This window comes from Myotis daubentonii, chromosome 10 (assembly GCF_963259705.1).
Source record: "Myotis daubentonii chromosome 10, mMyoDau2.1, whole genome shotgun sequence".
NCBI classification, from domain to species: domain Eukaryota; kingdom Metazoa; phylum Chordata; class Mammalia; order Chiroptera; family Vespertilionidae; genus Myotis; species Myotis daubentonii.
In genome coordinates, this window is record NC_081849.1 from 20503113 (window position 1) to 20517355 (window position 14243).

At 37.7% G+C, this 14243-nt stretch overlaps 1 protein-coding gene across 1 annotated transcript; it reads right to left on the reverse strand.

Annotated features, from left to right (window-relative positions):
- Positions 1-10559: 10559 nt before the first annotated feature.
- Positions 10560-12222, reverse strand: LOC132211419 (calmodulin-A-like). The gene is made up of 2 exons (XM_059656103.1): positions 11960-12222; positions 10560-10768 (listed from the first exon to the last, which is right to left on the reverse strand). Exons 1-2 carry the CDS (start codon positions 12220-12222, stop codon positions 10564-10566), a joined length of 468 nt encoding a protein of 155 aa, XP_059512086.1. The 3' UTR covers positions 10560-10563.
- Between the last annotated feature and the right edge of the window lie 2021 nt (positions 12223-14243).

A 14243-nucleotide genomic window follows, 5' to 3' on the forward strand; every position in this document is an offset into this window, starting at 1 on the left:
GAAAGACATTTTTCTGGATTTTTAACTTCTTCATTATAGCCTTCTTTTATTCTTTACTTTTCCTCTCTGCCCTAACTTTCCATACGTGCTGAGTGACAAAACAAACAATTATAAACTTCCACCTGCTGCCAGACAGTCCAGTTTCTCCCCGTATGAGTCTGGGTCCCCAGAGACTCACCCAGAACTGGAGTCAGGGCCGTCTGGAGCTTGTGCCTCCCTCCTGATTGCAAAAGACACCGGCGTCCTCCATTGCCAGCCTCTTTCCATGAGCTCGAGCCTCCATACCTCTGCACTTTACTTCTGCACCTCCTCTGAGTCTCAGTGTGCCTTTTTCTTTCCTTCTAGTTGTAGAATTTCCACTCAGCCAGCCTTCCTGTGGTTCTGGATGATGTCTGTTTTGTCTTTTAGTTGTATTTTTGAAGTGGTTGTGCGAGGCAGCAATTTCAGGTGTTTACCTACGCAGCCATCTTGGTTTCTCCAGGTTCTGTCTAATTCCCTTTTAATGTGCATGAATTTAATGCACCAACACTAGTTGTTATATAATTGTAGAGGAATATCACTCTGCTTTGATTTAGCAAATGGAATTTTTTCCAGCAAACTCTATATCTGGGTTCAGTTGAAACAGCTGGGCAGCTCTGGGGTGAGCCAGACAAAGGCAGACCTTTAAAGTGTAGACAAAATTCTGTGCTTTCTAAGCTCCTTTGAAACAGAAAAGAAGCACTTTTCTTCCAAATATGAATAATGTGATGTCCTCACAAGGTCATTCTCAATAGAACCAAAAATCAAGTTGCAAGGAGATTTTTTCCACTTTTCTTTTATGACAATCGAAATATATGACTAAAACTGAGCAGAAAAAACATGGTCGTTATCTGTGTTAAACTACACTCATTCTACCCATAATGCCTCTTACATCATCAATTTATAAAGTCCTCAGTCATACAATACAGACCCTGGAAGACAGGAGGCCCTTAGTAAATATGTGATAAATTATTTTTGGATTAATTTTTTAAATCATATTTGCTGAACTAATCTTAAGCATAAGCAAAAAATTATTTCTTTACTTTAAAAAAATATGGATATTATTGAATGACTCCTGATAAAAAAAGATGGGTGAAAATTAGCACTCATATGCCCTGCCTAACAAGCTTCTTGATTTTTTTGTTATGCTTTTTAGTATTAAAGTTATATCTCAATTAACTAAGAGCTCAATTAAGTCACAAGTTATATACTTTTTAGAATTATGAAAATGGATGTAATGCAGGCCTGAAGCCCAAACAGCCTCATGTGGGAGAGAACAAGTATATCATAACATTAGATGACAAGGACTAGAGGAAAGTGTAGGCTGGTCAGCTTGGAGCATGTGTAAGACCTTGAACAAAGAGGTGCAGAGTGTCGTGCTGCAATCCATAATCCTAATTAGTGCGATGCAATGAGAACATGTCAATACTAACCTAGAGTGTTGTTGAGGTCTTAACTCCCAACCTGAGAATGTTCATGCTCTCTCTGAATCTTTTCTGGAAAAGTTTGTAAAGAACTTGGAAATGAATAGACCAGGGTTTACCTGGAGACTAAATTTTAAGTAAGTCCTGTCTACAGATTGGGAAATTATCCTCACACATGTCTACTTGCCTGGGATTCTTTGTATGGTCGGAAGGGCCCCTGGCAGGAAGGACGTTTGCTCTTTGTAGCTGGGAGACAGGGAGTTAGGGCACAATTTCCCCCCTTCTATACAGAACAGAGAACTCTCTAGAACTGAATGCATCCGTGGAAGGATGGGGTGAAGGAATGCCACTGTAAAGCAGCAGCTATCTTCTATTGAAGATCAAACGTCTCTATACAAAGTGACCTTGTTGGAAAGAAGGTGTGAGAATACCGAGTCATACCTGTGAGCGGGAATGGGGGCATTTTCCTGGTGGCTAAGGACTGAGAGTTGAGTTTTAGGAGGAGGAGCCAAATAGATAATTGCCAAAGTTAAATGTAACCTTATTTGTACCCGTAAGCTAGTGGTAGCTGGGGAAATTAAAGTTACTTTAGAAAGATTCAGATAAAACTTTATTTCTTTCATTAATTTGCCCAGGGACTTAATTAGATGACTGAAAAAATGCAGTTGCGAAAATGATATCAGAATACCAAAGGGAGTGAGCACAAGTGGTCTCATTTCATTCACTCCGGGGAGCAGCAAACAGAATGCTTTTCAGAAATAAGCATGTATGTGAGTATCAGCCAAAGAAACAATAAAGTACCTGGCAAATGAATGTTTGCCCTCTTTGCTAAAGAGTGCACACACACACACACACACACACACACACACACAAATAAACTTCCCTAATTCCTTCAATAGGTGGATCTTGACTTTGTAGTTAAAAAGGACTTTTATCTCTTTTATTTCTCTTTAAATCAAGATATTAGGTCCAATAGTATCAGATTTTCATACTAAAACTGTCTTTTTGACATTTTATTAAAACAGACTTCAGAGTCATAAAGGATATTTTACAAATTAGGACAACCTGAAAGGTTTTTATTTTACTCAGGATATATGTTTTTGGGGACTAATAAGAACTCACAAAGTATCCTTATGGCACTCAAGTTATCACATATGTAGTAAAGGGGGAATTAAGACAAATTATGATGTAGCATATTTCTGATGACAAATACAAAACCCAGTTGTCATCCTCAGACATCGAGCTATACCCAGTGTGGCATCTGCAAGTTTTGCCAATCACATTAGCAACAGGCGCAGAAAGATTTGCAAGGAATCCAAGGCCACAAGTCTGAACATCCTGACATGTGAGCATCTCTTTGACAGCTTAGAGGAGCGACCCTTATCCTATGTGAGCAGATCCTTAAAGCAGCTCAGGTAATAGCATCAGCTCACACACACTCTTCTCTACCTTTTCACCACCTGCAGCCTGAAAGCACCTTTTAACAGCTCCCCCCAAAAGACAGCAAGGGCCACCAGCGACAGCATGCTGCCAGACAAGCCATTCACAGGAGAGCCACTCAGCTTTTCTAGCTCTAAGGTATTGATTTCACAGTTATACCCAGAGGGTATTCTTGGAGAAAAAAATACAAAAAAGGTAGAAGATGTATGCCATTCCTACTCATCTCCTCATAGTTAGAGAAAAAGTGTACTGAGAAAGAAATGCAATATATGAAAACTTAAAAAAGGAGAGAAATAAATACATATAGACATGTCTTGAAAAGGGCAAAAATCCCTTTTGTTTTAAATAAGTGATCAATATGTTATGCATATCACATCTGAGATGCAAGATAGAAGGGACACAATAAGAAAGCTTCTATATCTTTGGTATTGAAGATTCATTAATACCTCCTCTACTCCTATCTTTCATCATGAAAGGAATCTCCAATATATTTTTCTTATGGAGATGGCTATCTCAGAGCATCTTTGGAGCAGTAAAAAAATATTATGGCCCTTGCCAGTTTGGCTCAGTGGATAGAGCATCGGCCTGTGGACTGAAAGGTCCCGGGTTCGATTCTGGCCAAGGGCACATGCCCGGGTTGCGGCTTGATCCCGAGTCGGGGGCATGCAGGAGGCAGCCAGTCAATGATTCTCTCTCATTGTTGATGTTTCCATATCTCTCTCCTTCTCCCTTCCTCTCTGAAATCAATAAAAAATATTTTTAAAAAAGAAAATATTATGGCAGAAAAAATAAAAATTATTGAGAAATACTTGCTTTGTTTTTTAAATAATCTCTCCTCAAGGAAGAAAGAGGATCAACATTTATTTAAGACAATTGGAAAGAGCACCTGGCAAAATATTATAATGCTTTTAGAAGCAACGTTACAAAGAGAAAATGTTCTAGTGAAGTACAAAGCCAATAAAGATCAATGCAATTTGCCTTTATTTATTTGAGGAAAAATAAATCACAGATAAAACCTCCCTTATTCTGTTCTCCCTTGAAGATTTGTATGAGTATTTCATTGAATTTAAACAAGAGGATTTGTGCATATAGGAGATGACATTGTTTAACCACTGTCTTTGTATATTTATAAAAGAGAAATTGGTGACAATTTTTGAGTATCATGGAGGGAAGGATAAGAAAGAACAGTTGCTTATATCGCTTTTTATAATAAGTACTTGGGAGGCGTTTTGAAAGGACAACCTTTATTTATTTATTTATTTATTTTAAATATATTTTATTGATTTTTTACAGAGAGGAAGGGAGAGAGATAGAGAGCTAGAAACATCGATGAGATAAACATCGATCAGCTGCCTCCTGCACATCTCCCACCGGGGATGTGCCCGCAACCCAGGTACATGCCCTTGACCGGAATCGAACCCGGGACCTTTCAGTCCGCAAGCCGACGCTCTATCCACTGAGCCAAACCGGTCTCAGCCAACCTTTCTTTATTAATGGGTGAATATGGTCTAATAAGGTTACTGGAGTCATAATATGCATGCCTGCTGAAAATGGGTAAGCAATAAGGTCCTGATGAGCCATTTTTTTGGAAGAGGTGTATCTAAAGGTCACTGAGTGCTGGTTGGAGATGACGTCTATCATAGAAGAGGATAATTATTCACTAGCTTCAGTATAACTACAACTGTTCCTGCAAATGAGCACGTAATCAGAGGCATACCTCTTTCAGAAAACAGAAATACCATGTGTTGTAATAGAGATCATCATCATCATTATTTTCCTCTTCTTCTTCCAACTACTCATCACAAGGGCTACCAGGTATTGATTTTCAAGTGAGCTAGCACCATACTAAGGTGTTATCATTTTTGTTTTAGTTCATCTCCACAACAATACCAACATCTTCAAATTTATTTTCTTTTTATTTTCTCCAAAGTTAATAAGTGCTGGTCATTGTGGTAACATGACTCCTAGGAGGGTAAACGTATAGACTGACTTGGAATAATAGATGGAGATCCTGAGTTTTATCTGACTAACACTGCCTGCTCAGTGTATTTCAAGTTGGCCAAACAGGACATGACAATGGCGATTTATATTTAGAGTATTTGTATAGTTAGGTTATAGTTCCAAGATCAGAGTGCCTGGTACATATTGATGACTTCCAATGTTTTAGCTTGAAAACAGTTTTCTCTTTCTCAGGTATAAAAACATATTGTTTACACAAGCAGTGTGGGTACCAAAGACTATTCCAAATACTATAGGCAGAACATATATGACCAGAAATCTAGTATGTCCTCTTGATTATATACTCACCACAAATTCCTAGGTGGAGAACCTAAATTGAGATGCACAGGAAGTACAAAAAGCACACCATGTTTTTAAAATTCACTTCACATATAAAATAAAAAATTTCATTAATAATTTTCTACTGATTACATGTTGAATGTTAATATTTTGGATATGCAAGGTTAAATAAAAGATAAAGTTAATCTCACCTATCTCTTTTTACTTTTTAATGTGTCCAGTATTTAAAATTAAATATGCTACTCACATTTGTGGCCTGCATCAATTTTTCTTCGACCGAGCTACATAAGCTGGGTTTAAGAAATATCTCTATGGTCCTGGGGGATACATTAGGATGAGACTGCCTAGTTCAAATGATAATATGAAAGTCATTATATAAAGTCAGAAGTATTTAAATAAATCCTATTTAAGATCATACACATAGTGAGTCTTTATTTAGTCTGCACATTTTTTTAGTGGAATTGCCAATAACTCTTACTGCTGCTCTTCATTCTCTGATTCCTTCCTTACACCTTGTAGCCTATCCCCAGCTAGCCATTCACAGACATGGGTCTGGATCAGGAAAGAGTGCCAAAGAGGAAAACTGGAAATGCAAAATGTGGTACAGAAATATATATGTGTGTGTACATACTTATATACAATTTATTAAATATATTTATGTGTTAAATATGTAATGCAAATGTTAAATGTGACATATATATTTATTTTTTTAAATAAGTGTTATCTATTGGCTCAGGTGATAAGGAATTTATTAGAAAGCTTGGATTTTAACTGCTTACCTATTCCCCGGAGGTTTAAAGCCCAGCTATTTAACCCTTAAGCCCCAGACGCAAATCTGGCCAGTACCTGTGTGTATTTGAGGCGCTCCCCTTAGTCTAGAAGAACTTGGTCTCTTAAGAACAACTTATCTTTAAGCGACTTAAGTCTGCCTTTTGAGAGCTATAGGCTCTCATATCCCTGCATCTCATAAGTAACCCCAAGCATGAAAACATATCCCACGGGAAAAGTGGCTTTGTGTTTGGGGCTCTCGAAGTTTCATACCTATCATATCATTTCTGTGTAACTACCAAAAGCCTTGATGAGCTTTTTCTCACAGAGACCCCTCTATGTGCATCAAGCCTCAAGTTCACGATTAAATAAAACTAAAGGCTGGTGGTTGTCAGCTCAGCTTAAAAAGATCCACCTCCTTTGAATTTCAACTCCTCTTGTAGTTATTGTTTCCATAACTCTTTGCTGTCTTTAAAAATATGATAGCTACAATTCATCAAGCTTGTTCTAGGTATTCCAGGGGGTATGGGTCTTGTATCATGGCATCTTTTGTCCTACTCAGAAGCAGAAGTTAAAATCATCTTATATTTGAATATATCCTATCAAAGCATGATATGCTGACTTCATCATCATTGAAATCAGAGACTAGGTCTTGTCTTTTTTGTTTGGCATGTAGAAGGCATTTACTAAAATCTGATAAATTAATAAATAATTATATGAACAAATAACAAAATGGGCATCCTATTTCTTTAGAACACGATTTTACTCCAGAATAGAACTGATTTGAATTCTGTATCCTCCAAAAGCAGGGTTGGACTTTGGACACTAATATAACCTTAAAATTTTCTGCTGTATTATTAATACATTTAAGCAGGACTTATGTGGATTGAATGAGAATATTGCATGGTAAAAATTTAGCAGAAAGCTTGGCACATCATAGGTGCTCATTACTTGGTAGTCATTCTTTTTAAAAAAATATATTTTATTGATTTTTTACAGAGAGGAAGGGAGAGGGATAGAGAGTCAGAAACATCGATCAGCTGCCTCCTGCACACCTCCTACTGGGGATGTGCCTGCAACCAAGATACATGCCCTTGACCAGAATCGAACCCGAGACCCTTCAGTCTGCAGGCCGAGGCTCCATCCACTGAGTCAAACCCGTAGGGTGCTTGGTAGTCATTCTTACTGTCAAGATATGTGCCACTCACTAAAATGCATTAGAATCTTGACAGAATTTTTTCAGATGAGAGTCATCCACCTGGTCAAATAATTCTGTAAGGTATTTTGATTTTTTTAACCTGGGATTTAAAAAGTACAACAAATGAGGTTAATACAGAGTGTTAAAATCGATGTTACTAAATATAACATTAATTAAATAGTTAATCTAAGCAATCATTTTTGTGCAACAAGTCATGAATAATACATGGTGTGATGCTAGTATGATTTACTGCATTTACCACATCGCCAACTCCACTTTATAAGCCAGATAAAATCTACCAAAGTCTGAGAAAGGAAAATGTTTCTCTTCTGCTCTTGTTTTTATCTACTTCTTCCTTCATTGCTCATTACTCTTTTTGTTCATCGCTATGACTCATACAATCTGACAAAATGATTATTACTGTTCATCAGAGTTTTAATATCAATCAAGGGGAACTCAGTCTTTCTGTTTTTCCCTATTTTCATATTTCCAGTCCAGACTGTGCATCAACTAGATACTCTGATTCTATTTGTTCTTACACAGGAATCATATATATATTTGCTGGCTGCAGAGTAGTGGTGAGAAATTCAAGAAAAAGAGGCAGAGTGTGGATTTGAAGATCCACTTTAAACTGTGTGGCTTTTCACAAGTTACATAACCTCTCTGTAGCTTAGTTTCAACATCTGAAAAACCAGCATAAAAATAGTAGCAAGAAATGAGATACCAACAAGGATAGCCCTGTGTTCTGTTGGTGAAAATGTAAAATGGTATAGCAGCTATGAAAAACAGTATTCTGCTCCAAAACAAATTAAAAATAAAATTACCATATGGTCCAGCAATCCCATTCATGGATATATATCCAAAAGAATTGAAAGTAGAATCTCAAAGAGATGTTTGACTATCCATATTCACAATAGCCAAGAGGTAAAAGCAAACGTGGTGTTCATCAACTGATGAATGGATAAACCAAATGCAATGGAATATTATCCAGCCTTAAAAGGAAAGACATTCTGACACATGTTACAACCTGGATGAATCTTGAGGGCATTATGCTAAGTGAAATAAGCCAGTCACAAAAAGACAATATGATTACACTTATATGAGGTATATAGAGAAGCCAAATTCAAAGACACAGAAAGTAGAATGGTGGTTTTCCAGGGGCTGAGGGAAACAAGAAATGAAAGATTATTATTTAACTAGAGACATGGTGCACAGATTTGTGCATGGGTGGGGTCCCTCGGCCTGGCCAGCAATGGGTGGGGCCTATCAGGTCGTCTTGCCCAGTCCCATCAGCAGGACCCCAGCAGCAAGCTAACCTAAGGGTTGGAGAGTATGCCCCCTGGTGGTCAGTATGCTTCATAGCAACTGGTTGAGCAGAGACCAAACGGTCTGCTGATTGATTGGGTACTTAGCATATTAGGCTTATATATATATAGATAGGTATAGAATTTCAGTTTGGCAAATTGATAATTTTTTGCAGATCGGTTGCACAATGTGAATGCATGTAACGTAACACTATTGAACTGCACACATAGAAATAGTTAAGATGGCAAATTTTGATATTTGGTTTTTAACCACAATAAAAGTAATTTAAAAAATACTATCTAGTTCCTGGGGTAAATGCAAATGTTAAATAATAAGTTAAAAGTAAAGTGCTATGTTAAAGAGTAATTCCTCAAACATTGTAAGTACTCAATGATTAGCAACTATTATTACCACTTTAGAACTGAATTTTAGCTATGTGCACCATTTCCATTTTATGTCCTGGCTTATAAACACTACTGAGAAAATGGATGAATTTTATACAGATTTGCTTTTATAATGGAAGAGTGCTTCTAGGTTACTCCATCCAGGAAGTACTGGCCTTGGCAGACATGATTCATGGCTTAATTCATGATATCAGGAACCTCTCGTTCTCCCACACTTGCATTTCTTTTCCTTTGAGAAAATGTTTTCTTTATTTTCTTAAATGTATGTCAACAGGTGTCAGGGACAACATTGATGGGTCTTGAGAGTGTTATGCTAAGTAAAATGTCAGTTGGAAAAGAACAAGAATTGTATTATTTCACTCATATGTAGGGCATGAAGCAAAAACCAACAAGTGAAGAAATAAAAACAAACTTGTAGATACAGACAACAGAATGGTGGTTACCAGAGGGCAAGACAGGTTCAGGGACAAAGAGAATAAATGGGGTCAAATTCAAGGTTACAGAAGGAGGCCAGGCTTCAAGTGGGTGGTGAGAACAAAGAAGAGTATAGTTGTCATAAACTTGCATACACTTGGATTTTTGCTAAATAATCATTTCATTTCTCTTGTGTGTAGCTACAAAAATGCATCTAAACTGTATAAAAACATAAATCATAATATATATTTTCTGTGTGTGTTATTTTCCAAAATCACATTGGGAATTGAACTTAAATGGTCACTTCCATACATTTATCTGAATATTATTATTCATAGCAATGTGTAGGTAAGAAATGTTTATTTTGATTTTAATTTCTACTGAGCTATATTACTCTTTTTCAAGTTAATAGTCTTTTTTATTGGAAAAACAATAAAAAGATTAGCATTTACTTGTACAACTTGGAATGGACATAAGTTGTAGTTTTTTAAACAGCAATGCTGATGGTTGTGCTGAAGCCCACAGCCACAGCCTACCTCTTCTGGCCCCAACTCATGGTTTAGAAGGTTTTATAAACAGAGTCTAAGATGCTCCCTTGGTAAAAGTTTCTTTTAAAAAATTGGTGTGAATGGTGATAGCCTGACACCCATTTTGCTCTAGTATAATGCAGACAATGCTAAGCCAACATTGGTAGGGATGCCACCAGGATGTGTCACCGTCACCACAGCTTGGGGCACGTGGAAGTACAAGAGGGACTATCCTGTTGGTGGGGCTACGTCTAGACAGTTTATCCTTCACCCATTTTTCTACACACATCCTGAGGTAAACCAATTTTAAATGGGTTTGCTTTCAACAAACCAGCTATGACAGTTTATACTAACAAACTGAACTAGAACCCATTAGAATAGGTTTTGAATTTGTTTTTTCATTTTTCATTTTTAATACAAATGCCTGACTGTGTTCAACTGTGAAGCCACATGCATGAAAAACTGTCCATGCCAAACAATGCACTAAACATTAGCAAATGGAACTGCAAGGAGTCCACTAAGTTCCTTATCATTAAGGTAGTACAAGGATTTATACTGTCAAACTGATATGTGGTTTGATATTTAGGGGAAAGGACCACCAAGCATTTCATGCAGATTTTTTGCATGTGGACTGAAGGTACTCTGGACATTCACTTTTGCTATAGAGAAACAGAATGAGTAAATGATTTATTTATTTTTTTTGCAAAAGGTAAGTAAAATATTTAATTTGATTCTTCTGAGGGTGTGGGAGGAAATGAAGTAGGTCTTTATTTTGTCCTCATCATATGTATGAATTCTTTATAGTTGATTTGTCCACCTCCATCAATATCTCCTTCTCTGATGATTTCATCTACTTCATCATCTATTAGTTTTTCTCCTAAGTTTGTCATAACATGACATACTTGTGCCGCACTGATGCAACCATTGCCATCCCTGTCAAAAACTTGAAATGCCTCGCGGATTTCTTCTACACTGTGATACCATTATAATAACCTGGTTATTATTAACAGAAAAGGAATAAAGAGGAGACTAAGTAATATAGGCATGCCATGTCCTGGCTGGTTTTGCTCAGTGAATAGAGCATCAGCCTACGGACTGAAGGGTCTCAGGTTGGATTCCGATCAAGGGTACCTGCCCGGGTTGCGAGCTTGCTCCCCATTAGGGGGTGTGCAGGAGGCAGCCGATCAATGATTCTCTCTCATCATTGATGTTTCTATCTCTCTCTCCCTTTCCCTTCCTCTCTGAAATCAACAAAAATATATTTAAAAAAATAACCTGGTTATTATTAACAGAAAGTGAATAAAGATGAGACTAGGTAATATAGGCATGCCATGCCCTGGCTGGTTTGGCTCAGTGGATAGAGCATCAGCCTGTGGACTGAAGGGTCCCAGGTTGGATTCCAATCAAGGGCAAATGCCTGGGTTGTGGACTCAATCCCCAGTAGGGGGCATGTAAGAGGCAGCCGGTCAGTGATTCTCTCTCACCATTGATGTTTCTATCTCTCCCTCTCCCTTCCTCCCTTAAATCAATAAAAATGTATTTAAAAATATACATATATACTAGTAGGCATACCATTTATACAGCTTTGTCAGGAAACTGCAGTTAAGATTCTCTAAGTCCGTCCCCCCAGAATCACTGGGGGAAAGGACTTGATGATAGATACATGCCCAGTAAGATGTGGATGACAAGGGAAGATGCTTACCTGTCAGTCATATCTGGGAATGAGTCAGTGGCCAGAATAGAGTGGTGACTGAGAGCGTGGGGAAGATTTGATATTTAAATTCCTGAACAAAGGAGACTTCTCTTCCTCTTGCCCTTCCTGCTTGCCTGTGGTCCTGGGACTCCTATTGCAGGGGCCATACTCCCTTGCATTCGCCCATGTGGCTCAGGGCCACATGGGACCCACACAATGGACTGATGGAATGAATCTAGCCGGATGCTCTGCCGACTCAACTCTACCATCAAATGGCAGCTCTGGACACTGGCCCAGTGTTTGGCTCTGCTGAACCCCCAGCTGCATCCTTTGCAGGACTGGTTTAAATACAATGGGATTTTACAAACCCAGAAATGTAATTCCACGGCAATAAAAACCATTCACTCTTCTGTGTGGATTTTGAAAATTCATTTTCTGAAGATATCACAAGAGCCACCCACTGATTGGACCCACTGATTTCTCCCTCAGCATCTGTATCTTTCCTTTTTCTAGCCATCATAGCCAAAAATTCTGGGAAGTCAATGGCACCATTACCATCAGCATCCACTTCATGGATCATATCCTGCAATTCGGTTTCTGTTGGGTTCTGACCCAGGGACCTCATGATAGTGATAAGTTCTTTTGCTGTGATGGTGCTATCACTTCTTTTGTAAAATAGGGAAAAGGCTTCCTTGAATTCAGCAATCTGTTCTTCAGTCCTATGGTCAGCCATGGTGGGAAGGAAGGAGGAAGGAAGGAAGGAAGGAAGGAAGGAAGGAAGGAAGGAAGGAAGGAAGGAAGGGAAGGAGGGAGGGAGGGAGGGAGGGATGGAGGGAGGGAGGAAGGAAGGGTTGTGGTGCATCCTCCGCCATGCCTCCTGCACTCCCACCCTACTGGAGACTCCCAGCCCAAATGCCCAAGGTATATTACTCTTGACCATCTCCTTTCTCTTTGCTTATACAAGATTGTTTATAAGAAAAAAAAGATGAAATCAAGGTTGAGGTATTTTTCATGTTTATCTAGACATAAGAAAAAAAAAATGGAACCATCATGCATAGCTGTGCTTTCTATCATGATCTGTTATTTTTATATGTAATGGCAGAGTTAGTGGTTTTGTCTTGTCTGCAAGCTTACCAAGACTGCTTTTTGCATACAATTGAGAATTGCTTTGCCATCCTTTCCTGTTACCATTTCCATAAAAGTGTGTACTAGCCTGCTGTCACTCTTTAGTCTGTTGCCACTAAACATGTACATTGCTCTGAGATATAAATCTTCATCTTCAGAGGTATAATGGGATGTAGATGGGTAATCTAAATTTTTGAAGATGAAAAAGCAAGTAAAAACCTATTCCATAAAATCTCATGACATGTTGTATACCTGGAAAAGAATTCTTATGGAACCCCTTCATCATGGTAGCAGCTGTGATTGCAATCATTTTTAAATGATGTATTCTACCTAAAGGGGTTGATCACACACTTTATGCAAAATTAGGGTTCCCAAATATATTTACTTGTCTTATTTTGTCACCAGATGAATGAAAACGTATCTGATGCTCTTTTTAATGGCTAAAACAATGCCATACACTTCATCATTGTAAAGCAGCTTCTGCCCTTGAAGCCTAGCCTGAATCACTATGATCCACACGGTGGATGCATTTCTTCCCAGTAACAAGCTATAACTACATGGAATTGACATTGCAGCTTTTAAAGAATGTATAGTGATTCTAGAAGGAAAGTACCACAACATAGTAAAGGCCATATATGATAAACATTCAGCCAATATTATGCTCAATGGCACAAAAATGAAAGCTTTTCCTTTAAAATTAGGAATAAGACAAGGATGCCCATTCTCACCACTCTTATTCAGCATAGTTCTGGAAGGCCTAGCCAGAGCAATCAGGCAAGAGAAAGAAATAAAGGCATCCAAATTGGGAAGGAAGAGGTAAAGTGTCACTTTTTGCAGATGACATGATTCTGTACATAGAAAACCCTAAAGATTCCATAAGAAAATTATTAGAAACAATAAACAATAAAGCAAAGTTGCAGGATACAAAATCAATGTACAAAAATACACTGCCTTCTTGTATGCAGTGAAACTTCAGGAAAAAAAATGAAAAAATAATTCCTTTTGCAATTGCAAACAAAAGATTAAAATACCTAGGAATAAACTCAACAAAGAACATGAAAGAGCTATACACTGAAAACTACAAAGCATTATTAAAAGAGATTGAAAAAGACACAACAAAATGGAAAAATTCCCCGTGTTCATGGATTGGAAGAATCAACATAGTTAAAATGGCCATATTACCCAAAGCATTATACCGATTTAATTTAATCCCCATCAAAATCCCAATGTCATTCCTTAAAGAAATAGAACAAAAAATATCATCAAATTTGTATGAAACTCCAAAAGACCCTGATAGCCAAAGCAATCTTGAGAAAAAAGAATGAAGCCAGAGGTATTACACTACCTGACTTCAATTTATACTACAGAGCTATGATAATCAAAACAGCATGGTACTGGCAGAAAAATGGAAATGGAACATAACAAAGAGCCCAGATATAAAACCACATGTTTATGGGCAGAATATGTTCACAGAGTAGCCAGAAACACACATGGAGTAAAGAAAGCCTCTTCAATGAATGATGCTAGGAAAATTGGAAAGACACATGCAAAAGAATGAAATTGGATTACAGTTTGTCCCCATGTACAAAAATTAATTCAAAATGGATCAAATACATAAAAATAAGATCT